The sequence below is a fragment of the Peromyscus eremicus genome, chromosome 16_21 (genome assembly GCF_949786415.1).
Source record: "Peromyscus eremicus chromosome 16_21, PerEre_H2_v1, whole genome shotgun sequence".
Lineage (NCBI taxonomy): Eukaryota > Metazoa > Chordata > Mammalia > Rodentia > Cricetidae > Peromyscus > Peromyscus eremicus.
In genome coordinates, this window is record NC_081432.1 from 2,069,773 (window position 1) to 2,095,874 (window position 26,102).

Sequence of the window (26,102 nt, forward strand, 5' to 3'; positions counted from 1 at the left end):
CGATGAGTCACCCCCACCTCCTTCCCGTTTTCCCTAAACTACAAACCTTTGCCCTGAAAGAAAAGTAACAAAGAGATAACACAACCTACAAATGAACACCAAATGGGAAAAAGGGAGAGTGGTCTCGGGTTACCAGATTTAGGATCACACCCTGACCGGAAGAGGAGCAACTCAAGAGACCACGAAAACATGAGCACGACTAACGGCTCGCGGGAGGGTGGAATCGCAAAGGGCCAGAGGAGACATCGGAGGCCGCGCTCTCCCTAACGCGGGGTGCATCCCCACCATCAGCCATCAGTCAAGGGTGATAGATAAAGGTCAGCACTGCGCCCAGCGCTCACTTCCCATTTGCAAACATCATGTGGCTGCTATTCACCTGTTCGGGAACACCTGGGAGCCCAGTACTGGGGAGGCAGAAGCGGGAGGGTGGGAGGGAGGGAAGGCCGGCCTGCTGTGATCAACAGGAGGTGCAGGGGTATGCATGGCTCGACGCGGCCCCCCAAAAAAAAACACGAAAACCTGGGGTGTACCCAGTTAAATGGTGGTGCGCGCTTAGCACTGCCAGGGGCCGTAAGGGTCGGCCTAGCGCTACGAAGTCACAATAAGGAGCAGGGTCACAGCTGGGAAGCACGCAACCCACTCGGGCTTGAGGACGTGCCGCGGGGTCCCGGGTAAGACACCGTCCCGAGCAATACGCGCCACCACCGGCCGCGCACGAAGGCGAGCAGCTCCAAATGGGGGTGGGCAAGTAGGTCAGGGAGCCAACGGGCCCCGCGGCGGGCGGGCCGGGGAAAGGCCTGCAGGGGGCGGGCGGCCCCGCCCTCCGCCGAGCGCCGCCTGCCTCCGGTCGCCGCGGCCTCGGGCGGGAAAGGGACCCGCAGGAACACCCAGGAAACAGGGGAGCACAATGGCGGCCGAGGCCACCATCTTGGATCGCCGCCCCTTGTCTCCCCGTCCCCCACCGAGGTGCGCTCGCAGAAAGGGGGTGAGAACAACGGGGCTGAGTCCCCGACGACGCGCCCGCGGCCGGACCACCGCCCGGGCTAGGGGTATCAGGGGCGCGTGCGGCGGGGCGCGGCGCGGGGACGGCAGATGGCGGCGGATGGTGCGCAAGGCCGAGGCTTACCTAAGCACTGCGAGCGTGTATGGCGGCGGCAACAGGGACGGAGGCGGGAACCTGCCTTCACTTCCGGTGCCAGGCTCCTTCTCCCCCCCCCCCCCCGCCCCCAGCCTCCCGCCTTCCCGGCGGCCAGGGCGCAGGCGCGGGGTGCCGGAAGCAGGCCCCGCGAAGGGCCCCCCCGTGGCGCGCGCTCCGGGGCTGCCTTTGAAAAATGCCTCTTTGAAATTCATCCTCGGACGCCTCCGCGGCCGCCAGGGACGGAAGCGCGTCGCGAAGCTCGCGCCTCTCCCCGAAATCCTCCCCCTTCTGGTTTTCTACGCTTCTCCACACCCTTCCCCTCGGCGTTCGGTTTTGCTTTTGTTGTGTTTTGTTTTGTTTTTGCCCCGCCAGGCTTCTCTCTGGCCACCTCTCTCTGGGCTCCGCGGGCCGCGCGGGGAGCGTTTCTCACGGGGTCCTTAGCCTGGTAGTCAAGGTGACCCGGGGGTGGCTGGGCTCAGGCCTCCGCCGAGGAGGGTGCTGGGGCGGGGGTGGGGGCATGATCCCGCCCTTTACTGTTGTAGGGAGAAGGAGCAGGATTTACCCAAAACGACATGGGCAGCGTAGCAGCTTGGGAGATGGAGGTTTGCATTCTGTCCAAGCGTTGAAAAATAAACGGTGGGGTTTGAGGGCTATGCAGCTTTCCATAGTTGTATTCATTAGAGCAGAATGCTCTTAGTCCCACCACAACGGCGCCATGGTTCAGCCTGGATTTTTCCCCCTGCATATGTGGTACTCCCTCCTCGGAGATGCTGCATACATCAGAAGCGATGTCCTGCGGACCCGCTGCATCCTAAATATAGGCACGAGCTTCCCCTCTCAGCACACGTCACCACTCAGTAGGTACCGTTGTCACCAACCAGCTGGCCGTGTCCCGACCAACTCCGAAGCTCCCGGATCCCTCGGCATCTGACACCTAGGGAGGCGCGTTGGCGTAGGAGCCGGTGGCGCCCTCTAGTGTTGGCACTCACAGACGCCGCCGCTTTTGTGTTAGCCTAGGAGTAAGTGAGGATTCTCCACCCCTGGTAAAGTAGGAAGCGCTGCAGCTCCAGAGAGTGAAGATCTGGCGTTTACGGCTTAGAAGACAGTTCCCAGGAACTCTTCTAGTGACCTAGACGGCAGGCTCTCAGCCACTTCTTTCTTCCTGTTGTTACCAGCTCAGCCTAAAAGGCCAGAGAAGACCTCTCAAGGGAAGACTTTTATTGGACTTATCCCAGCTGACCCATCAAGTGAGTCAAACATTCTGCTTAGCAAAGGATTTTGCACCAACCACAGCAAACTCATGCAAATGAAGGCTTGCGTTTGCACCATCACAATATTGTCCCTTTAGCACCAATCATCACACACACACATCCTCTGCTCCAGGACTATGGGCGGGAGGGGCATGAGACGATGACACAGAGACTGAATGTCATCTAGAGTCCATCAAGGCTTGTGATAGCAAAAAATCCTGTAACCAACTGTTTCAAACAGTCCTGGCTGAGGCCACACCTTCAGGAGCTGGAGCAATTAGCCGTCACCGCTGTGTGGTTTTCTTAAAATGTTCAAAATGGCCCGTGTTGGCCAAAGGATGGTCTGGCTGGCTGTTTGACTGACGTCCTGTTTAAGGCAGCCAAGGCAGGAAGGAATTGTTCAACGGCTATCAGTAGAGAATCAAATTGCCCCACCTCCTGGTGTCTGCTTATTTACAGGAAAGTGGGCATCAGAGGAGCCCTTACAATGAAAACTTAAAGAACTCATTAACATTCATGGTGATTTTTAACAATGCTTAAAACCTGGGCCACTGTCCTTCCTTTCTCTGTTAGTGAGTTTGAGTCTGCCTAGACTAACCTCCAACTCTCAATTCTCCCACCTCAGCCTTCAAGTGCTGGGATTAAAGGCAGTAGGCACCATGCCCTGCTCCACTATTCCTATAAAATATGCAAATAGAGAAATAAAGCAAGATGCCCAAAACAATACAGCCACAGGATGACACCAAGATGTAAGCATCCCTATTTCCCATCAAATCTGCCTCCCTACCTCAAAAATCCGGTTGATTTTGCATAGCTATTTCTTCAGGATTGAAACATTCCCTCCTCATGACATTAGAGAAGGAAGGTTCATAAAATTCAGAAAGAAGTTGCAAGGCACAGAACCCTTCTCCCAGATTATGTCACCAATAAAGAGTTCCTGCGTTATGTAGAGTTACGCAGAGAACTCTGGTGATGGAGGACGATGCCTACTTGATGAGAAGCTGCTCCGGTCTCCCTTGCTCCTATAAGTGACCCACCACCATGCTACTGCCAACGAGCCCCTTGGTCTGCCAGTCTAGACTTGGGTGGAGAAGTTTCTTTGGTCTCTCATTAGGGCCTTTTTTATGTCTGCCTACAGAAAAGTCATACAAGAAAAGACTAGGTTATCTCATTGATTCAAGGTGAAACAAGCTTGCCTTCATAGTGAAGAGACCGGTTCCAAGAATGGGAGTCATAGGAGAGCAGGTTCCCGCCCCATGAGCATCATTTTATTCTACAGTATTCGCCAGCTGCCAATCATGTGCCAAGTGCTATCCTAGGCTCTGGGGACACAAAGGCCTATCATCAGATCTCTCTCCCTCCCCTCCCCTCCCCTCCCCTCCTCTCCCCTCTCCTCTCCATACACACACACACATACACACACACACACAAGCGTCAGGTACTAATAAGCAGAGTAAAACAAGGAAAGGTGCAGAGTGCTTGTTCTGACATGCCAACTTTTCTCTTACAGTTATCATATGCAGCCCTTGGTTCTGAGGAGCCACACATGTTCCCACTTGAGAGAAAGTAACACATTACTATGTGCTTTTGTTTCTCCAAAAAGCTTCCCAGGACAGCCTTTGGCAGTGTTCTGAGGAGGGTGAATGAAAATGAGAAACGGCGCGATAAAAAGACGCTGCTTCCATCACCAACTGACTCGTCATGGGCATTTTATTGACACTCTGCTGTTACATGGGGAAGCAAGGTGTTGAGGCACGGAAAAGAATGCATGAATGTGGATGCCACAGCATCACTTCAGCTCTGGGAGCTGTAAGCTTTGGGAAACAGCGAAGAGGGAGAGCCAACAAAGGGACAGACCAGCTCACGAGGAACAGAGAGAGATGCTAAGAGGTTCATACACTTGGGACCCTGAGAGAGAGAGGGAGGGGCTAAATGACATTATCATTTCAACTTTTCAGGGGTCATGATGTGCCTTCGGAGAACAGAATAAACAAACTCTTTAGAGAATCGATAGAGTCACAATGACTGAGCATTATAGAGTGCCGAGAATAAAAGTCAGGAGACAGAGTATTAGGGTTCCGGCAGGCAAGCAGGGGGTGGCCATAATATGGGCTTGCCATTTATCAAGTCACAACTACCACCCATCTGAACTATGTTGAATTCTTACAGGACAGGTCCCAGCAGCCACCATAGGAGCTAAGCATTATTATTATCATCGCAGTGGCAAACAGAAGACATGGAGGCTTCCAGGTTAAATAGCTTGTCCCAGTCTCTCAGCCAGCAAGGAGCAGGGGAGGGAGAGGAATCCAAATCTGCCAGCTCTGAAGTCAGGGTGCTTTCCACACCCCTGCCACCATGACACGTTTCACAGAAGGATCAGATGAGGTCGACTTGGGCATTTGTTAGTATAGTTCCAGTGGGTGTCACGGAACACAGAGGTTCAGGTTTGAGTAGGCTGTTTGTAAGTCTCACGGGAGAATATTGGGTCCTGTCCTATATTGGGTCTCTCTCCTAGAACAGGTTATTATGTGAAGTGATTTGGTGTGGGGGAGTATTAGAGATTGAACACAGGACTCTGTGCATGCTTACACAAGTGATTCTGAGTTGGGATATTTCTCTGTGGAAGGAGCTGGCAGGGGAGTCAGACTCCAGGGACATGTCCCTAAGGAGTGGTCCTAGACAGTAATCCGGTAGTTGGGGTGGACCTGGGGCCTGACATCACAGACCATACCAAGAAGCTGAGCCAGGACACGCTCCCGATTTCTTTGCTGGGAGCTCTGCATGCCCTGAACCTGACGTCTGGTGGCCTGTTCCACTTCAGCAGACAGGTTCCCCTGGGAGCCCATGGCCTGGGGAGGGAGAGGGTGGAGGAGAGAGAGAAAAAAGCAGAAACAGAGAAAGAAAGGTCCCAGCATGTAGAAGGAAGGATCCTAAATGAGGCCTGGAAAGCCTTTCAAAACTACTCCCACCCCACAAAAACATCTAGATACCAAACAGGTCAGCACAATCCTGATTTTTAAGACTTGACATGCAACCTCACCCAAAACACACTCTAAAATTCCCACCCTCTCACCACAATGGCCATAAAATTCTGTGCCCCCCCCCATCGATGTTGCCACACTCCACACAGACTGTGAAGGCTGCTCCCCACCCCCCCCATCGATGTTGCCACACTCCACACAGACTGTGAAGGCCCCCCCCATCGATGTTGCCACACTCCACAAAGACTGTGAAGGCTGCTCCCCCCCATCGATGTTGCCACACTCCACACAGACTGTGAAGGCTGCTCCCCCCCATCGATGTTGCCTCACTCCACACAGACTGTGAAGGCTGCCCCCACAAGTTGCACATGTCCTTTAAAATCCCCAGACCGGGTCAGGCCCCCTTCATCCCTCTGACACCCTAGGTTCTTGTTGAATCACCTACATACATCCTACAGGAGGCCCCCGCTAATTTGCACCCGGGTGGGTCCATCCCTGCTCCCCCGCCACTCACCGCCTGCTGCTTGCTCTGGAACTCCTGCTCACGCTCCCTGCGGTACTGCTCCACCTCCATTTGAGCCTCCTCCTTGGCTTGCTTCAGTCGCCGCGCCTTCCCTAGAAGCAGGACAGTGGGTATAACCCCCCCCGCCCCCACATCCAGGTGTGTTAGTAGGAATCAGTCCCCTCCAGAAAGTTATTCAGCGTCCTGTCAACCAACCAAGTGCTCGATTCTAAAACCCACCCATTTCTTCTATCCTAACAAGCTGTCAGCTGCCCCCACCCCACCCCCGTCTGTCTCCATTATCCTTGGGTTTTCCTAAGGACTCAAATTCCGCTGTCCCCTGCCTCTAAATTCTCCTTCCAGAGCCCTAAGAGAGGGAAGAGGAGGCTCACTCTTCCTGGCATCGGCCACCTTCTCCGCTGCCCGCTTCTCAGCTTGGAGGAGCTGCTGGATACCCTGGGACTGACTGGCCATTTTTGCCACTGGAGAAGATGCTGTTTCGAAGGCGACCAAGGTACCAGATGGCTCCCAGCCTCCAGCGCCTCCTCCGGCCCGTTGCTGCAGTCCTCCACTCCCCCTGGGTCTTAGTGCTCCCGTTTTCTCTCCGTCTTCTGCATCCTCACGCTGATGGCTGGTCCTGCTCTCGGTCCTCACTGAGGTAGTGCCCCAAACGGCCGCCCGGGGGCAGCAGAGACCAGGCACGGTGCTGGCGGGCTGCAGCAGGTGCAGGGCGTCACCAGGGTCACCAGGGTCACCAGGGATTGGGGACGGGAGGGTGCAGAGCTTGGCTGGTGCTCTCAGAGACACAAAGACGACGAGAATGGTGTGGGAAGGTAAGGATATGCCTGGAGACCAGTGCGATGGTTGCACACTCCCACTCCCCTGTCTCCGCGCCCCCTCCGCCCCACCCCGTCTTCAGTCTCCATCTTTTTTTTTAAACATATTTTCCAAGTCCGAACGTGTGCACACATTTCACCTGCCCTGCCCTACGTTTGTCTTCGTAGTGTCTTCTCATGGACTTTTTTTTCTTTTGGGATCTACCGGTCTATTTGGCCTCATTATGATTTTTTTCTTTCTTTCTTGTTTTGTTTTGTATTTCGAGACAGGGTTTCTCTGTGTAGCCCTGGCTGTCCTGGAACTCGCTCTGTAGACCAGGCTGGCCTCGAACTCAGAGGGCTGGGCTTAAATTTTTTCATTGTAATTTACCTTTACTTCCTCTCTTTGCTCTCTTTCTCTTTTCATTTTTTTTTTTTTTTATTAATCCGTTATTAAATTATCCCTTCTCTCCTGGCGAGGGGTCCGAGTTAAACCTCAAACTAGCCCTCCAGCCTCCGGGCCCCAGCTTTGCCTTCGTAACCCCGTGGCTAATCCTGTCTTCCGGTTTCAGGAGGACCCTGTGTTGCAATCGCCTTGTTTCCCCTCCGGAGGCCTAAGCACGAGTCACCCACTCGGGGCGGAACGATTTCCGGGATGGGCCTCATAGTTCATTTCCGCCCGAAACTCGCGTCTGCGCTTGCGCCATTTCCGCCAGCCCCGAGGGCCGCCTCCCTTCCCGCCTCCCCCCTCGGAGCGTCCCAAGCCCAGGCCTCGGCCCACCGCTCCGAGGGTCCTGGGGGCGGGGAGCAGGTCCGATGAGCGGCCCCTCCCCGCAGGCCCCCGAGGAAGGATCCTCTACGTCTGTCTGCCGGGTACATTGTATTCGCTTTCTAGACCACTCCGCGTTTGTGACTTCTTGCCAGTTCAGACTTTGGCTGATGAACATTTCCCCCATCTGGCCTTACTTGTTTTTTTTTAACCCTCCAAAGTTCAGAATTAACTTTTTTTTCTTGGGCCCTGGAGCCTTAAAACAATTATGTATCATCTTCTCAAAAATGACATCAAAACTCTAATCTGTGGCCCCGGCCCCTAACTCCATCCTCCCGACCCCCCCCCCCCCCACCACCACCTGTCATCTGGTAAGGGATGAGAGTTTAGAACAGGCTTCATCTCTGGCTGGAGATGTGACGGGGAAAATGGGAGGCAAAGGGAGGCAGGAGGGCATGTCTGCGGTGGCGGAAGAGCCGAGTTTGGTCCTCACGCGGCCGTCTCCCACTTCTTCCGCAGCCCAAGAGTTCCATGGCCTCTGCTTCCCGCCGGCAACGCCGAGAGCGACGCTTCCGGCGGTACTTGTCTGCAGGACGGCTGGTGCGAGCCCAGGCTCTCCTCCAGCGGCATCCCGGCCTCGATGTGGATGCCGGGCAGCCCCCTCCTCTCCACAGGGCCTGTGCCCGCCACGATGCCCCGGCCCTGTGCCTGCTGCTGCGTCTCGGGGCTGACCCTGCCCACCAGGACCGCCATGGCGACACGGCGCTGCACGCTGCCGCCCGCCAGGGCCCTGATGGTGAGTGGGTCGGCGGGGACCGGTCCCGAGAGGCCGATCAGATCGATCTGGAACGAAAGCCAGATATTGATTGGGAATAAAGGCCTGGTGTGGTGGCGCACACCTTTGACCTGAGCACGCAGGGGCAAGAGGATCTCTGTGAGTTCGAGTCCAGGCTAGCCTGGTCTACACAGTGAGTTCCAGGACTACATAGGAAGATCCTGTCTCCGACAACAACAAAAATAGTTGGGAAATAAGCTAGTTATTTGGTCCCTGGGACCTGTTGAAGCAGTTGACCTGGTTGGCTTTTGGGGGCAGGGGGTTGTTGTTTTGAGCTGGAGTCTTGCTGTGTATTTCAGGCTGGCCTCATACACACAGTCTTACTCTGCACCCCAAGTGCTGAGATTGGCCGCAGGAGCTACCACACCCAGCCACCCAGCCTGCAGCCTTTTCTTTGCGTTTCCTATCTTTCAGGGTCAGTGATTACTTTGTTTCTTAGATGGCTCTTTGCCTGTGGCACAACCTTGCTGTTGATTGTGCTGGGTCAGATCTCACCTCTAAAAAGTTTGCCCCCCCCCCCATTCTCCACCCCCAGCTTAGATGGCTTCTCTCTGTGTGGAATTAAAACAATAGCAACCTTTGCGATTCTCTGCAAACGTCTTACAAAGTATCTGTGTTGTGAGTCACATGATGAGCTGAGATGGCCAGCTGACGTGAAACCTGGTGTGGAGTTATGTTGGAGATACGCATTCATGTTATGAACAGATTTGTGATCCTTGGTTTATACTTCTGAAATACAGAAACACCCTGGGGATCAGTCTCCACCAAAATTCTGTAACAAAAATGTAAATTAAAGCTGGTGGCGCAGGCCTTTGATCCAGCACTTTGGCGACAGGCGGTCTGGACTCTGAGCTCACCACCAGCCTAGTCTACATAGCGAGTTGCAGGACAGCCGGAGCGACATTGGAGAGAGACCCTTTCTCAAAATAACAACAGAACATCTCAAATCAGTAGTAATGGCTTCACAGTGAGAACAGCCTTCTTCTATTCTCCGGTTTGTACAGATAACCTGCCCGGAAACAGCTTAGCCACCTAGAAATACGGGAAATTACAATGCACTCCTGTAATCCCAGCACTCAGGAGCATGGATGGGGTCCACCTCAAGGCCAGGCTGGTCCAGGCCTAAGATTCTCAAAAAAAAACAAACAAACAAGCAAATCTAACTTAAATGGAGGCCATGGTGATGAGTTTATCCTGCCGAGCCCAGCGCTCACATGTTTTCTACCAGAGACTTGTGTGTGCCTGCCCGCCTGCCCCCCCCCCCCCCCCAGCTTCCCCAGCCGGGTGACCTCCTCTAGACAGCATACTTCCAGATGAGCGCTATCAAATCCCGTGTTCTAAAAACAACACGGAAGGTGTTGCTTTTACAGTGATAGCAGAAGCAGCCCCGTGAAGAGCAGCCTCTTGACTAGGGAGGGGAGGTCGGTCCACCAGGAGACCGACTGCCTTCAGAACACTGGAGAATGTGAACAGCGCCAGCCGCCTGCCCCTTTTCTCATCCCAGCTTGGCCTCTCCTTAGTCCAAAAAAAAATTCTTTTCTTTAATTCTGCTTCACACAAGTAAAGCAGGCTTGCATATGCTGTAGTTAGTTATTTACCTTAAAGAGAGGGAGTTTGCCAGATGCCGGCTGCAACTGGCTGGCTGATTTTTTTTTTTTTTTTTTTAAATAGGGTACCTGAAGAGAAAAACTTCAAAGTTGCCTGAATAAGTCTAGCAGAGTCTTTATTTACCACCAGAGGGACTGTTCCAACCAGCCTTGACCTCCAATTTGTTTGAGTTTTTGAAGGCAAAAAATGCAGTTGTGATGTATATACAGAAAGGCAGCTCTGGACATCTGCAGCAAGCAAGTTGTTTACAGAAGTGGAGAGACAGCAGTTAACCTTTAGTTCAGGGTCACTTTGTATGGAGTTGATGGCTGCTCCAGAGACCACTTCACCATAGAAATTTATGTCTGGTCTAAGTGACCAGAGACCAATTGTAACCCACGGTAGATTTAGCCATTAAAATATTCTTAGGAATGCCTTCATGAGCCTCGATGGTGACAAAGCATGGTGGGGCAGCTGCTTGCGGACTCTGAACCCGCACCCTTACCTTGGGGCTCCTGTTTGCGCTAAAATGGAGATTGTGATGAGCACATGACCCACAGATTAGCTGCAGTTTTGCTACTTAATGATAAGTATCTGTTTTTATGTGGTTCAGGTAAACTTGGCTGAGCAGCTCCTGATGATGGAGAAGGTACTTCCATCGTTGTATTGGATTCTGAGAAGCATGTGAAACATTTCACACGCGGTGACGAAAGTGAGGCCTTTCTAGGAGGTTCAGGAACTTGTCTGAAACGTCACAGTTGGGAGGTTGCCATGTCCCAAAGAGGAAACCTGCCCTCTCCCTCCCTCCCGCCATGCTTCTCCCAAACCCTGGCCGCCTCTCGGCTGTTTCCCGCCACTTGCCAGTCCCGCCACCAGGTGGCGCTCTAACTCTGGAGTCTCCATCTCATTAAGCCGCCAGCTGCTTTGGAGATTGTTCAGTTAGTAAAGTGAAAATGTCTTCATTGAGCGGGTTAAGTGACTGACTCTCCTGCAGGAGTCTGAGGGATGCCCAAGTTCACTGAAGTGACTGGGCGGGCTTGTCATACCCACTGGAGGCCATAAGAGGGCCTCCCATTTTAGGCTTTGGTAACTTTTGGAGCGTCTGGGAGAGCAGTCTGAGCTGTTAGACCCACAGAGCACGTGTGCATGAACACTGACAAACAGTGTTTTTCTCGGGGTGTTTTGGGTAAAAAACAAACAATCGTTCTGGTGTTTGGGTTTGTTGTCCCGAAGGTTTGTTGTTCTGATGGTTTTGTTTGCTTGTTTGGTTGTTTTTTAGACAGGGTCTCTGTGTAGCCTTGGCTGTTCTGGAACTCGATATGTGGACCAGGCTAACCACAAATGTATCTACCTCTGCCTGTGGATCCCCCTGCCTAAGTTTGGGGGTTATAGGTGTGAGCCAGCTTATTGTAGTTTTCTTTTTTCATGGTTCTGGGACTTCAACCCAAGGCCTCATCCATGCCGGCAAAGCACTGAGCCTCATCTCCAGCCCTCCTTTTTCTCTTTTTAGTTGGAGATAGTGGCCACACATGTAGCCTCGGCAGCTCTGACCTTGTGGTATTCCTGACTGCGTCCCCAGTAGTGGGGACACAGCCTGAACCTCCGGGCTTGTTTTATCCTTTATCTAACACTGCACTTGTGTTCTGTGTCAGCACAGCAGCAGACGTACCATGCACTGGGTCTACACGCAGAGGCAGCCATGTTTTAAAATGACTAGGCACGGTTTATGTTCCACCTGCCCTTCCAGCCTCGCCTCCTGCACACCCACAGATCTGTCACCCTAGTGCAGGTTTCACGAGCCTTGCCCTGTCAGGAAATGGGTGGTGAAAGAATTTACCAGAGCCAGGCATGGTGGCTCGTGCCTATAATCCTAGCACCCAGGAGGCTGAGGCAGGAAGATTAAGAGTTAAGGCCAGCCTTGGCTACACAGGCAATTCAGGGCCAACCTGAGCTGCATGAAACCCTATGTGTGGGGGGGTGGGGAGCGACCCGAGGCAGTAGAGAATTTATTGCTACCTATAGACAGTGGAGAGGAGCTGTCTACATGTAGGCATCCAGGTCTGTATGGGCAGTGGGAAGCGTTTTCACACCATGGTGCCCTAGTTGTGAAGGTCTTATGGAATGGGGCACTTGTGTGGGTTCATGTCTGGCTGCTTAGGTGGACATTCATTCCTTTATTGTGAGATACATTTTACAGCATAAGTTATTTCTTCTTGGGACTGTATCTCTGTAAGATGTCATGAGTTACTAGGGGTCAGACTAGGCATCCTGAGCCTGCTCTTTAAAGAGAATTCTCTACAGTGATATCGTGACACCCTAAGATAGACTGCAGCCAAGGCTCATTAGGCTTAATTTTTCTTCATTTAAAATTTAGTTTTATTTTTCTATCTGTGTATAGAGGTCAGAGGATACAGTTTGCTGTTGGTCCTCAACTTTTATTGTATTTAAGATGGTGTCTTGTTTCTTTTTGACTGTGAACACCAGACTAGCTGGTCCGTGAGTCTGTGTGGACGCCTGTCTCCACGTCTTACCTTGCCCTGGGAGCGTTGGGATCACAGGTGTGTGCTGCAGCGGCTGGCTTTATATGGGTGCTGGGGATGCAAACTCAGGGTCTCCCGCTTTGTGGCAAGCATTGTACTGTACCAGCGGTTCACTCCCAGCCCCACAGTTAACACAGCAGCAGCCCTGCCTGAGCCCCGCCCAGTGCAGCTACCCATCACAGAACAGCATCCACACCCCCCACACACACAAGGTTCACAGAAGATGGAGGCCACCTTCTGGACTTGCTTCAGGGCTGAGGGGGCCCTTGCTCGCAATGCTAATTTGTCATAGAGTCCTGAGACCACAGGACATCAAAGATTCTGGAGAGGGGAGGTGGAGCTGCTGTTGAAGGAGACCAGAGGTTAGACCGTGACACTAGATCAGGAGGTCCTGGGTGGCTGCTGCCCTGAGGCGGCACCATCTGGAGCCGAGACCTGAAGTCAGGAAGACGTTGATTTACCGGGAGGTCGAGTAAGCCCGGGCCAAAGACACAACGCAGAATTAAACACGAGAAAGCGCCTGTGAGAGCTGCTAGGAGTTACCCAGCCAGGAGACGGGTTGAGACCTCTGGGTTAGACAGGGCAGCTGTGTTGTTTCTGGCTGCAGTGAAGGGGTGAGAAACATCTGCACACCAGGGAGGAAAGGGAGGCAGCACCGAGGGAAGGTCATGTGGTTCTGAGACTTGCAATAATTGTAAGTTAGAATAGGAAAGCTTCAAATACGGGAGAGCCTTCCCTAGACAGGATTTTGTGTGTTGAGCGTCTCAGACCCAGCCTGGGCAAAGATGGTGCCTTTCTAGGTGAGGAGTTGGTGCCTTAAGAATTTGCTCAAGGGGCTGGAGAGATGGCTCAGAGGTTAAGAGCACTGACTGCTCTTCCAGAGGTCCTGAGTTCAATTCCCAGCAACCACATGGTGGCTCACAACCATCTGCAACGAGATCTGGTGCCCTCTTCTGGCCTGCAGTCATACATGCTGTAACCTAATAAATAAATAAAATCTTTTAAAAAAAAAAAAAAAAAAAAGAATTTGCTCAATAGAACATGAGCAAAATAACAATGAGTGGCCCCTCATACAAGACCACTGTCACACTGGGCCTATAGAGAGCACTGAGGACACTGAGGGCAGGGAGGAGGGATTACAGGTGAGAATCAGTGAGTCCAGGCGGAGTACAGTAGTGACCATTAGGATGGAAAGAAGCCCTGTGTGTGTCTAGGGAGTCTGAAATATTGGGGTATGGGAGAAGAGGTGGGGCCACCCAGGTAGTTTAAGAGGTCTCTTTGAGGGAACAGCCAGGATGAATTCCTTGAAATAGGTTGGGTCCCTCAGTGCCTGGAGGGTAGAAAGAGACAGCTTGAGCTGGAGAGAGGCTCCTCAGTTAAGAGCACTTGTTCTTGCAGAAGACCCAGGTTCAGTTCCCAGCACCCAGCTTGCAACCATCTGTAACTCCAGTTCCAGGAGATCTGACCCCTCTTCTGACCTCTGCAAGCATCAGGTACACACAAGGTACACATGTGGTATACATACGTGTTGGCAAAATACTCAGACACATGAAATCTTTAAAAAAGTTTTTTTTAATTTTTTTAAGAGAATTTCAAAAATTATATCAGAACTCAGAAAGGAGAGAGAAATGATCTTGGCTATTCATTAGGATCTGGGGGTGTTTGAGGACAGGTTTCACCTGATTCTCTCCAAAAGGAGAGAGGGTTTCCAGGCATTGTACAGGAATAGACAGCTTGATCTTTTACCAGAGCAGCCCACCCCTGAACTTAAACCCGAAGTAGCGGGCCTCACTGTTTGGCTGCAGTTGGAGCAGAGGGGAACTGACAGGACCCAGTCCAGGGAACATCAAGCGGCCTTTATCATGAGGGAGGGTTGTTTTTGTTGTTTGGTTGGTTGGTTGGTGGTTGTGGTGGTAGTGGTTTTTTTGAGACAGGATTTCTCTGTGTAGCCCTGGCTGTCCTGGGACTCACTCTATAAACCAGACTGGCCTCAGACTCAGAGATTCCCCTGCCTCTGCCTCCCGAGTGCTGGGATTAAAGGTGTATGCCGCCATTGCCTGGTGTAAGGGAGAGTTTTATGATAGACCCAATTCCTGGGTTAATGTGAGATGCTCCTAAAAGGTGAAATCTAGCTTAGAGCTGTTCTTACCCTGGTACTCAGGGGCAGCCTTAATAGTTTGTCTTAGTAGCTAGCACACTGGGACAGACGATGGGTGTCTGGTCTAAGAGGCCTTCCTGGAAGAAGGGCTGAGGTGAGCCACGGGCTGGAGAGTAATGCCAGGTCTTACAAGCATGGCTGGGAGGTGAGTGGACCAAGACCACTGAATCTAGAGTGCAGCCTGGTGAGGTCTCGTCACTGTTAGATCTGCCCTCTCGACCTTTCTAGAAGATTGAGAGTGCCCAGTAGCAGAGAGGTGATGCTGGATTCTGAGGCCTTGCTGATTCTGAGTGATACTGGGAATGAAAGCCACGTCATTGCCAGAATGAAGGGACCAGGGAAGTCAGAATAGAGGACTCATGTGTCCTCTGAGACAGTGGTAACTGGGAAGCCTTTTGTTTTTACCACCCAGTATCTTCTAGAACTCTATGGAGCAGAGTACATGTGCATGAAGATCTATTTCTTAGTTTTCCCTGGCATGGTTCTCCTACACTGCACAGGCTGTAGAAGGGAGAGGCTCTGAGACCCAGGAGAAACCAAGGGATGTGTGTTGACTGGGACGTGGAGCAGGTGGTGCAGGCTGAGCCGAGGGTGAGCATGGTAGACTCAGCTGTGGTGAGAGAACATCCTGGGGACATTTTTTATGGCAGCTCCAGAAAGGGTTAGCCTGGTAGAGCATAGGTAAGGGTGAGTGTGAGCGCTCCTCTTGGACCTCTCCAAAGCCCAGAGCTGTCCTCAGCCCGAGGATTCACTGGTCTCTGGCTGGCACTTGGGACATGGGATCCCTTTTGAAGAGAAAGTATCAGCGCTTAACTGGTGTTCTAATACAGCTGCCTTGCACCTTACCTTGAGCATGCTCTAAAAAATAAATATCCATTTAGTCATTTCTTTTTTTTTTTTTTTTTTTTGTTTGTTTGTTTTTTGTTTTTCGAGACAGGGTTTCTCTGTGTAGCTTTGCTCCTTTCCTGGAACTCACTTGGTAGCCCAGGCTGGCCTCGAACTCACGGAGATCCGCCTGCCTCTGCCTCCCGAGTGCTGGGATTAAAGGCGCGCGCCACCACCGCCCGGCCCGTTTAGTCATTTCTTAAAGTCGACAGCTGTTGGTACTTAATACCTGGTGTGGTGCCTTCTCTGGTCGCAGCCAGGTATCTGAATGATGGCCCTGCAGGTCTTTGTGAGCCCTGGCTCCCCTGGAAGACGAAGGTGAGATTCCTGGGAAGGAGGTGGTAGAATTTTGTTTTGTGCTAATACTAATTATTATTATTTTACTTATTTTTGTTGTTGTGTTCTGAGACAGGGTCTCTACATAGTCCTGGCTGTTCTGGAACACACTATATAGACTGGGCTATCCTGGAACAGAGATCCTCTTGTCTGTGCCTTACAAGTACTGGGATTAAAGGCTGTGCTACCACATCTGGCTTGAAAACAGAGTTTTTAAATGAACAAAATCCTAGTTTTGTCAAAATTCAGTTTTCAAAGTAACAGAAAGCCTGACAAACTCAGCAGAAAACGATCACTTGATGAAACAAAACTCTTGTCTCTTGAGGCCAGCTTTTGGCAAGTGTCCTTAAGTGTGGAGCACATCTCAGGAGACTTGAGAAGCAGAGCTTGGGCCGTAGCTGTGGGTGGGTGCCGCACTGATGTCGGGTTTCAGCGGCGCTAACCAGCACACGCTGCTCACTTTCTCCAGCCTTTGTCTGCTGCAGACCTTGTGACTCACGCGCGCGTCTTCCACACACTCACGCTTCTTAGCTCTGCCCTTTTCTTTCTTTTCCATTTTGGAACAGTCCAGTCACTTTATCTTAGGAGAATCTTAATTGACACATACAAACTCTCTTCTAAAATACCCTTTGCCTTCTCACCTTCCTCACCCAAAGCGTCTCTTCATACTCATGGCCTCCGCTTCTCCCAATTACTGTGTCTTTTTCTGTATTTACTTCTTTACCAGAGACTGGAACCTTCAGTTGCATCCGTGACGTGAGGCAGCAGCCTGGAATTACCTGCAGACACGGTATCAGACTGTGAGGCTCTGGTCTGCCCAGGGTCTTTATTGCTGCTTAGATTTCTTTCTTTCTTCTTTTTTTGTTTTTTTTTTTTAACAAAAATTCCTGTCTTTATTCCATATTCATCTTCTATAGGTTACTGTACAGCAATTAAAGTCAGTCAGATGCCTAAGATTGATTGTGTGCTTATTATTATAACCTTACTAAACATTTTCCCAACCATAAAACCAGGACGCAAATACTGTTAACATCTTTGTGCTATGAGGGAGAAAAGCAACGGAGTGTTTAAGTACTGGGTGAACAGTGAATGGGCAGACTGGGGTTTCAACCCAAGCACTGATACCAGGATTCAACTCCAGCAAGTAATAAACGCTACAGAGAAGGGGTAAAGTTAAGGGCAAAATATTTACACATTGCCAGGAAGTCTCTCTGCACCCCTGATTATGACGGTGATGATGAAGATGCGGCTTTCAGGACTGGGATTATTATATTTCCAGGTCCGTTGAACACATGTAGGCTTTATAATTGTTAAATCTTTCCTTGTCTGGTTTGTTGTTTGTTTGTTTTTATATCCCTCCTCTCTGCCTAGTCTCTCCCCTGGCCCCCGCTTGGATTTTTAAAAAGCTCTTTTGTGCTTAAAAAAAAAAAAGTCGGGTGGTGGTGGTGCACACCTTTAATCCCAGCACTCGGGAGGCAGAGACAGTCGGATCTCTGTGAGTTCGAGGCCAGCCTGGACTACCAAGTAAGTTCCAGGAAAGGCGCAAAGCTACACAGAGAAACCCTGTCTCAAAAAAAAAAAAATAAATAAAAATAAAACAAAACAAAACAAAAAAGAGTTGAGAGTGTTCCATTCCTGTCAAAGCTGGCAAGGATAACGCTGACCTTGGACAAGGCATTGCCTTAAGTCTAAGCACAAGACAGGAGACACAGCCAAGAATGTTGTGTGTCGACCCTGCAATTGGAAATTTTGGATCCCTAAAAACCTGAAGGAAATAGCAAATGGTTAGTTTTCCTGGAGGATGGGGGGGGGGGGAGAGATAGAGAGATGGAGGGGAGGGGAGGGGAGGGGAGGGGAGGGGAGGCTGTCCAGTGGTGGGGACTGGAGAGTCTGTAGGCCCAGTGATTGTAGGCTGGACCTAGAGCAGTTGTGTTTGGGACACGTACCTGATAGTGTTGGGGTCTCTGCTAGCTGCCTTCTCAAGGGGACAGATGTTGGGGGGTGATAATTATTCCCTGGGTTCCCCCTGTGAAGTCCTTGGATGAATGTGTGAGGGAGAGAATGTGTGGGTGAGAAGGGGGAAGACGGGGAGAAGTCGGAGGGAAGGTGGGAGTGGAGCTGCCTGGGGGAGGGTGCTGGCGGCACAGAAGCTGGAGGTGGAGGGGAGCATGCATGGCCGTTGGGATGTCAGCTAAGGCTGAGTTCAAGGGAGGCCAGTACGGGAGGCACCTGTGGGTCCCATGCTGAAGCCATGAAGTACTGGATAGGAGGAATCTTGGAATTTTTCCCCAAAAATTATGGCGAAAAGATCTAGTTGTAGGACAGGGTTGTGACTCAGTGTACTGGTCTGTGGCCAGTGTTCCTCATCTGGGAGTGGAAACAAGGGCCGAGTTCTGTTACAAAGGAAAATAAGGTTTCGTTTGCTTTGTTTTTTGAGAAGTGAAGATAGAATTTATCTATCTATAGAATTTACCAGATTTTGAGAATATATCTCAGGGTGAGCCAGGGGTCATGAAGCCCATCTTGTATCCTACCAGAGGGGCAGCCTCGCCCCAAAGGTGTCTTCAGAGGGCAGCAGCTCTCCCTGCTTTCACTACTGACTTGACCGAGGTTTGCGCTAAAGCAGGGCATCCTCCGAGAACAGAGACCTCCTGACTCACGGTGTGAAACCCAGCTGGTTAGGCCAGACTGACCTCAAAGAGAGACACAGAAATAACTGGCCAGAAAAAGGGGCTCACTGCCCCAAGAAAGTGAAGCATTGGTTACCCTTGGGTCTCTTTGTTCAGAAAGTCTGGCTGGGACAGAGACATGATCTGCAGGAGTGTGTTGTTCCTGTCTGTGGTGCTGAGGCTCCAGCCAGGGCGTTGGCATGCACTAGGCAAGTACTCTACCACTGAGCTGCATCTCTGGCCCCCAAACCTGTTTCTTTTGCTGTGTGGCGGCGCCTCCCTCGCTGTCAGAAGTGCTGTGCCATTAGACGTGAGGAGAGAACCCTGCTTTTGTTTTTAAGGGAAAGTGAATGTTTCTTCCACAAAACTTTTTCATATATATGTATTTTTTGGTCAATATAAGTACATGTTGACCATCCATGATGTCACACACCTTTTAATCCCTGCAGTCAGGAAGCAGAGACAGGCGGATCTCTGTGAATTCTAGGCCAACCTGAGCTACATGGTGAGATCCTATCTCAAAAAAGAAAAAGGAAGGGAGGGAGGGAAGGAAGGAAAAGACTATGCTAATGAGCATCGGGAAGTGGATTTGGGGGCTGGAGAGGCAGCTCAGTGGTCAGTAGAGCACCCTGCCCCTTCCGAGGACCTGGGTCCAGCACCCAGCACCCAGGGCAGCTCACAACTGCCTGTCACACCAGCTCCAGGCTCCGACTTTTTCTTCTGCCCTCTGCTGACACCTATCTTCCTAAAGCTGAAACGAAGTCAAGAAGAAAATTTTGGTAGAGATTTTAAAGGATAGAAGGGGAGAAAAGACTGTGTTTTAATGGTCGTGTGAAAGGGACTTTCTTAAACTAAGCGAGGTGGCGCACGCCTTTAATCCCAACACTTGGGAGGCAGAAGCAGGTAGATCTCTTGAGTTTGAGGCCAGCCTGGTCTACAGAGTTCTAGGACAGCCAAGGCTATACACACAAAAAATAAAGCTCTTTCATATCTGTGTGAATATGAAAAAATTTCCTAAGAAGAAAATGAAGAATATGAACAGGTTATTCACAAAATAAATACTAATAGCCAGAAATACTAAAAAAACAAATAAATTCATTAATAAAACTTTTTTTTTTTTTTTTTTTTTTTGAGATAGGGTCTCTGCATATCCCTGGCTGTCTTAGAACTCATTCTGTAGATCACACTGGCCTCAAGCTTACAGAGATCTGCCCGACTCTACCTCCCAAGTGGGATTAAAGGCCCATGCCTGGCCTAATAAAACCATTTTTAATCTGTCCCATTAGAAGCATGAAAAGGTTGGCATGCATGTACCCTAAAGGAAGATGGGCACACTGGCAGGCTTATACATGCTTTGACTCAGAACATCTCCCCTAAGCAGACAGTGTGTCAAGTCCACAGACATACAGGTTTGAGGCTAAAGGTTTTTGTAGACATGGTCTAACAGCCAGGGGTAGAGAGAATTCTGTGTCTCGGCTCACAGTGGAGCACTCATTACCATTATCAGAGAGAGTTAAGACAGTAGATTCCAGTGGAAAAAATATAAGGTGCTAAATGAAAAAAGCTGTGAGGTGGAAAGGCCATGAGTGAGTTTCAACCCAACCTAGGCTACATCGTGAGACCCTGTTTCAAACAAAAACACCAGGCCAGCAGCTCCATCTTAATTTACTCCTGACTACTGTCAGTCTTTGGGGCATATTTAACTGTGTGTGATATGGGTACCCCAGGTATTCTGTAATTTAAGTGGGATGTGTTGACCCATACAAACCTAGGACACATGGGCCAGAGGTATGAGAATCACAAGTTTGAGGCCAGCCTAGGCTACAATTACAAAGTGAGTTCTAGGACACCTTGGGCTATATGAGACCCTCTCTCAAAACAAGCACACACACACACACACACACACACACACCATAGCCAATAAAATTGGGTATTTCAGAAAAAAAAAATTTACAAAGCAAGTTTCAAGCTGGTTGCATACCTCTGAGTAAATGTGCATAGCATGTGGTCACAAGCCTCTAAATAAAGTTGCCATGCATGCGTTTACATGGACCAAGGCAGGACTGGGGGTTGCAGCAAACTGTTAGCAGTTATAATTTTAAGCTGGGTGTGTTGGTAAACAACAACAAAAAAATAAAAAATCCTATGAGTTAAACCTTCTATGCAAGCCTGAACACACACACACAAGCACACACACTATACACTCTCGCACAGCCTGAACACACACACACAAGCACACACACAATACACTCTCACACAGCCTATACACACACTGTGGTAAGCCCTGGTGGGAAGAAGTTGAAAGAAAAAAGCCCAGCAGATGCTTGGTAAGTGGGACAGCTTGGGAGGGTCTGTGGCAGGTCACAGCAGCACTAAGGAAACCTGCCTCACCCTGATGTGGTTTCGGAGGGGATTGGCACCTTGGGTAGCCAAGGGTAGGCCCTTCCATCTTCCTGGCAATGACAAGTCAGTCTGCTTCTGTGCCATCCCCCTGGTCGGTGAACAGTACTTCCTGGAACCAGCCAGGCCTAGTGTCCCATCTCCTCCTATCTCTAGGAGACAAGATAGGTCCACAGAGCAGGAAAGATGCCTCATTCACCTGCCTCTGGCTCCTGAATTGAGGCAGTTGGTGGCCCAGCTGGTGGGCTTCACTGAGGGTAGAGGGGAGCAAGCCGCATAGCATTTGGCGGCCCCTGTAGTCTCTACCTGGTGAGATCAGGGTTCAGAAACAGGTACCCAAGATGTTTGGTTCTTTCCTACTCCTCCCCCTCCCTTGGCCAGCAGTCATTAGAAGGAGCTTGCTCTGCTGGTGGCGGCATCCATGTGGCTCACACTCATTGTTGCCCCTCCCTTCCTTGGCTAAGGCTGAGAAATTCTGCCAAAAACATTTATTTCACTCAGCTTTATTGGGTAGAAATGTAAATGTGCTTATATGTTTGTAGTGATACAGACATGGTGTTTGATATTCTCTATTACTATTCTTATTTATTTACTTTTTTGAGGCAGGGTCAATGATGTAACAGTCTGGCTGTCCTGGAACTCACTCTGTAGACCAGGCTGGCCTCGAACTCAGACTCACCTACCTGCCTTTGCCTCCTGAGTGCTGGGATTTAAGGTGTGTGCCACCACCGCCTGGTGGTAATCTTAATATGTAGTCTTGAGTGAGAGCCATAGTTAGGAATATGTATATAGTGGTAACAGTTTCAAGCCAAAAATAAAAAGTAGTCAAAAGAATTTGAGATTGCCCTAGGTAGCAGGGCCTGGGGCCAGAAAACATCATCTGCTACAGCAGTGCTTGAAGCCAACTGGAGTCTTTTGTGGGGAACAGGTCAGAACATTCTAAACTTCCACACTTATGCTCATGAGAACTCAGGGGTGGTTATTCCTCACACCCAGGAGTTAGAGACCCCTGATGGTGACCCTGTCAGGGCGGGAGCCTCAGCTGATCTGCTCACTCTCTCTGCCCCTAGCTTACACGGACTTCTTCCTGCCACTGCTCAGTCGCTGCCCCTCTGCCATGGGGATAAAGAATAAGGATGGGGAGACTCCTGGGCAGATTCTGGGCTGGGGACCCCCCTGGGATTCTGCTGAAGAGGAAGAGGATGATGAGATCTCCAAGGAGCGAGAGTGGCGGCAGAAGCTGCAGGGCGAGCTGGAGGATGAGTGGCAGGAGGTCATCGGGAGGTTTGAAGGTGAGGAGCCCTCTGCCTGTGTCCTCTATTTCATTCTCTTTTGTCCATCTAGTCACAGCCTCCCCCCCACACCCTCCTCCTTCCTCCCAAACAGATGATGCTTCTCATGAGACGCAGGAGCCCGAGTCCTTCTCAGCCTGGTCAGATCGCCTGGCTCGAGAGCACGCCCAGAAACGGCGGCAGCAGTTGGGGGCAGAGAGATCCTGCCGACCCCCAAGGGCTGGGGGCTCCAGTCACAGCTGGCGTCAGCAAGAGGAGGAACAGCGGCTTTTCCGAGAGCGAGCCCGGGCCAAGGAGGAGGAACTGCGTGAGAGCCGAGCCAGAAGGGCTCAAGAGGCTCAAAGGGACAGAGGGACAGAGCCTCCCAGGCCTGGGCCCAGGGCCGAGCACCCACGAGGGGCAGGGCGGGGCAGCCTCTGGCGCTTTGGTGATGTGCCCTGGCCCTGCCCTGGTGGAGGGGACCCAGAGGCCATGGCTGCAGCCTTGGTGGCCAGGGGTCCCCCTCTGGAGGAACAGGGGGCTCTGAGGAGGTACTTGAGAGTCCAGCAGGTCCGATGGCACCCTGACCGCTTCCTGCAGCGATTCCGAAGCCAGATTGAGACCTGTGAGCTGGGCCGTGTGATGGGAGCCGTGACAGCCCTCTCTCAGGCCCTGAACCGCCATGCAGAAGCCCTCAAGTGACCCTAGGGGATGAGCAAGAACCTGTGAGACTGTAGCCTCGAGGACAGGCAGGAAGAGGCGCAAGGTCATGGATGGGGATGGACAAGAGGCCGCTACTGCACAGAGAGGATATGGGGCAGGCTCACGTAATGGATGCGGGGGTGGGGGGAGGGAGGCTCTACCACCACCGCTCTTGACTGCCATTTCCTAATAAGACCTGGTTCCACATCTCACTCCAGAGTCTTCTCTGCTTTTTCCATTGCTATGGTTTTCATCACCCATGACATCTCCTTTCCCGCCCAGCTGTTGAAACCCGCGGCTCCCACACACCTGCAGCACATAGTCAGACAGGGAGTGCTGTCAATAGAGACCAGAAGCCCCCCACCCCTGCCCTGGCTTGAGGTCCCTTAGAAGGCCCAGTTTGTCCTTCAAACCCCCTCTGCCCCCTCCCCAGGGACCTGACCACTCCACAGTCTGCAGCTGAAGACAGATGTGAACAAGTAGAGAAAAGGGGAACAAACCACCCCCAACCCCCCTTCGTGCTCCCCAACCAGAACCACATCCTCCTCCCCGCTCGCACCCCTACCCCAACACAGGGCTTTCCCTCTGCTGAGTCACTGAATGAGCTGAGTTGGGGGCAGCCAGGGCTGGGACCATAAGGACCTAGGAGGATAGAGCATAGAAAGGGGATGGAGGAAGAGCCTATGGGGGAGGGAATTTCAGTTGCTAAAATTAGAAGCGGGAAGGAGGCCGGAAAGAGCCAGATTATGTAACCTGGGTTGTCTGTTCTTGGGCAACTAGAGATCCACACCCGAGCCTATCTGGGCTCCTGGGCAGCTCCTTCCCTGGTTTCTCAGTCTCATCTCTCTGGGGCTCCAATCCCGGTATCTACTGTTCGATTCCCCAACCCTAAACTTGGGCTTCAGCTCTGGGCAACTCAGGCTTGGCCTTCCACATAAACATCTCCTTCCCAAGAACCCATAGTTAAGGTCCTAGGGGTTAGAGAGAAAGGGTCTGAGACATGGAAGATGGAACGGGAAATCCATCCATACCACTGTTCAAATTCAGCAACTCTCTGGAAATGGAGAAATTGTAGGCAGATCCCACTACCAACGCCTAAGACACAACTGGGAACTCAGGTTTTTTGGGTTTGGTTTGTTTTGTTTTAAAGTAGAGGCAAGACAGAACAAAGTATTGTGCAGTTAGTTGTGTGTGATCTGAAAGGGGACCATCAGCGCTACAGCCCAGGCCTGCTGGAGGGTCCCGGCATTGCGCAGGAAGAAGCTGCTGGAAAGCCGTGCGGTGATGGCGCACGCCTTTAGTCCCAGCACTCGGGAGGCAGAGGCAGGAGGATCTCTGTGAGTTCGAGGCCAGCCTGGTCTACAGAGTGAGTTCCAGGATAGGTTCATCTACACAGAGAAACCCTGTCTCGAAAAACCAAAAGAAGGAGAAGAAGAAGCTGCTGGAGACATGCCGTGGGCCTGAGACCCAGGGAGATGTTGGGGAGGTTAGGGAGAGGCCCAAGGCCAGGCAGATGTTGAGCAGCAGGAGGAAGAGCTCTGTGAGAGGAAGCTGCTGTGATTCGGAGAAGAGTCTTGGAACTGTGAGCAGCCCAGGCATCCGGTTCCTCTCACAGGCAGGGGATTTCGGAAGTGTTATGCAAAGAGCCGACGATGGAGTCAGGACCCTGGAGCTGGGGTCGAGAGGAGCAGAGGAGCAGCCGGCGTGTGGACTGGAAACACTTGGTTTTCTCCTGTACATGAATTACCTGAAACCAAGATATGCTGATACCCCTTCCCCCTCCCCGCAGACCTCCCTCTCTATCCCCCCCTGGTGTCTGGCCCCCAGCCCTGGTGGGGGTTCCCCTGAGATGAAGGCTGTTCACTTTCTCTGACCACATGGTTTCCGCTTCTGCATCTCTCATTTCCTAGGCTGATAAAAATACTGAGTCCCAGAGGCCCCGGCTTCCTCTGACCCCCTGGTACCAGGCAGCAGGCATCCTGTCCCCCATGGTGGGGGTGGGGAGGGAGCTCAGGGATCCCCAAGGTTGACTCAGTGCCTGCTGTGGGACAGTAGTTGCTGTGGAAATGTGTCCCTTCCATCAAGTTGGGCCCAGGAGTTGGATCTCGGGTGGGGTACTTCGGGGCTCAATTTGAGAAAAGAGGTTAGGAAAGAAACTAGAGATGGGATGTCAGCCTGGGGATTGAGGTGGGGGTAGGTTTCAGTTAAATTAGGAAAGGGGCCTGAGCTTCTGTTTGGCACAGTATCATGTAACGAAAGAATTCAAACCCTGCTTCTGGGGACATACCCATACCCCAATGTGTGAAGGCATGAAGAGCAGCCTTCATAGCAAGGCCCATGGGATGCAGGTGTCAGGAGACTCCCCAGAGGGCAGGGACAGTGAAGATACCCGCATGGGCTGAGTCTGAGAAGCTAGAAAACAGTGTGAGCTGGCGTGAGCTGGTGTGAGCTGGTGTGAGCTGGTGTGAGCTGGTGTGAGCTGGTGTGAGCTGGTGTGAGCTGGTGTGAGCTGGTGTGAGCTGGTGTGAGCTGAGCATCTTGAAGTGAAGAAGCACAGGTTTGAGGGGTGTGTGCAAAGAAGGCTGAGGGCAGGGAATCGGGACTGGTGCTGTGATGGTGACCCTGGGGCAGCTGTGAAGTTGAGAGTGGGCGGGTGCTGCAGGGCCAGGCTGAATCTCCTCTGTGTTAGCTCACCCTTTTCCAATCACTAATCCTGCCGGGGATTCCAGACAGATCTCTCAAGACAGGGCACAGTGGCCGGCGGAGTGCTCTTCCTGAAGGGACTCAGAAGCAGATCTGTGCCATCTCCTGCTCTCCAGTCTCAGCCCTTCCACCTCTCCCAGAGCCTCTCACATGCTGGAACTCTTGTCTCTGGTTACTGAAGCTAGGACTCCTTCAAAGGACCACCCATAAAACTTAACTTCTCTGTCCCTCCAATTTTCCATGTAAATGAATTCTTTGGACCATGTTGTCTGACAGTGGGCCATAAACCCTTCTGCAGAGGTCTTGGGAGGAGGGAGTGTCCCTTAGGTAGGTCCTGACAGTGGACGGGCCTAGCTGAGTGCCCGCCTTTGTATCTGTTAGGTGACAACCTCTGTGCCGTCACATTTCTGCACAGCTGTTCCTTGCGTGTTATCAAATCTCAGCCTAAAAACTGACACCCAATTAGGGCTTTGAGTTTTCATGTCTGAAGGCTCCTGCTGCAAAATTATTTTTTTCATATGCTTTTCTCTTGTTAACATGTCTTTGTAACAGCAGGAGCTA

The 26,102-nt window shown here is 51.5% G+C and overlaps 2 protein-coding genes and 1 non-coding gene across 3 annotated transcripts; 1 reads left to right on the top strand and 2 right to left on the bottom strand.

Moving 5' to 3' along the window:
• Positions 1–289: 289 nt before the first annotated feature.
• Positions 290–366, bottom strand: LOC131894032 (small nucleolar RNA SNORD83). The gene has a single exon (XR_009374819.1). It is a non-coding gene; the product is annotated as a small nucleolar RNA SNORD83 (small nucleolar RNA).
• A 3,714-nt stretch (positions 367–4,080) lies between these two features.
• On the bottom strand, positions 4,081–6,624 carry Atp6v1g2 (ATPase H+ transporting V1 subunit G2). Its single transcript, XM_059282266.1, has 3 exons — positions 6,264–6,624; positions 5,884–5,984; positions 4,081–5,237 (listed from the first exon to the last, which is right to left on the bottom strand). Exons 1-3 carry the CDS (start codon positions 6,343–6,345, stop codon positions 5,064–5,066), a joined length of 357 nt encoding a protein of 118 aa, XP_059138249.1. The 5' UTR covers positions 6,346–6,624; the 3' UTR covers positions 4,081–5,063.
• Positions 6,625–7,374: 750 nt separating this feature from the next.
• Positions 7,375–23,050, top strand: Nfkbil1 (NFKB inhibitor like 1). The gene is made up of 4 exons (XM_059281657.1): positions 7,375–7,559; positions 7,975–8,251; positions 21,936–22,157; positions 22,252–23,050. Exons 1-4 carry the CDS (start codon positions 7,503–7,505, stop codon positions 22,836–22,838), a joined length of 1,143 nt encoding a protein of 380 aa, XP_059137640.1. The 5' UTR covers positions 7,375–7,502; the 3' UTR covers positions 22,839–23,050.
• Positions 23,051–26,102: the final 3,052 nt, after the last annotated feature.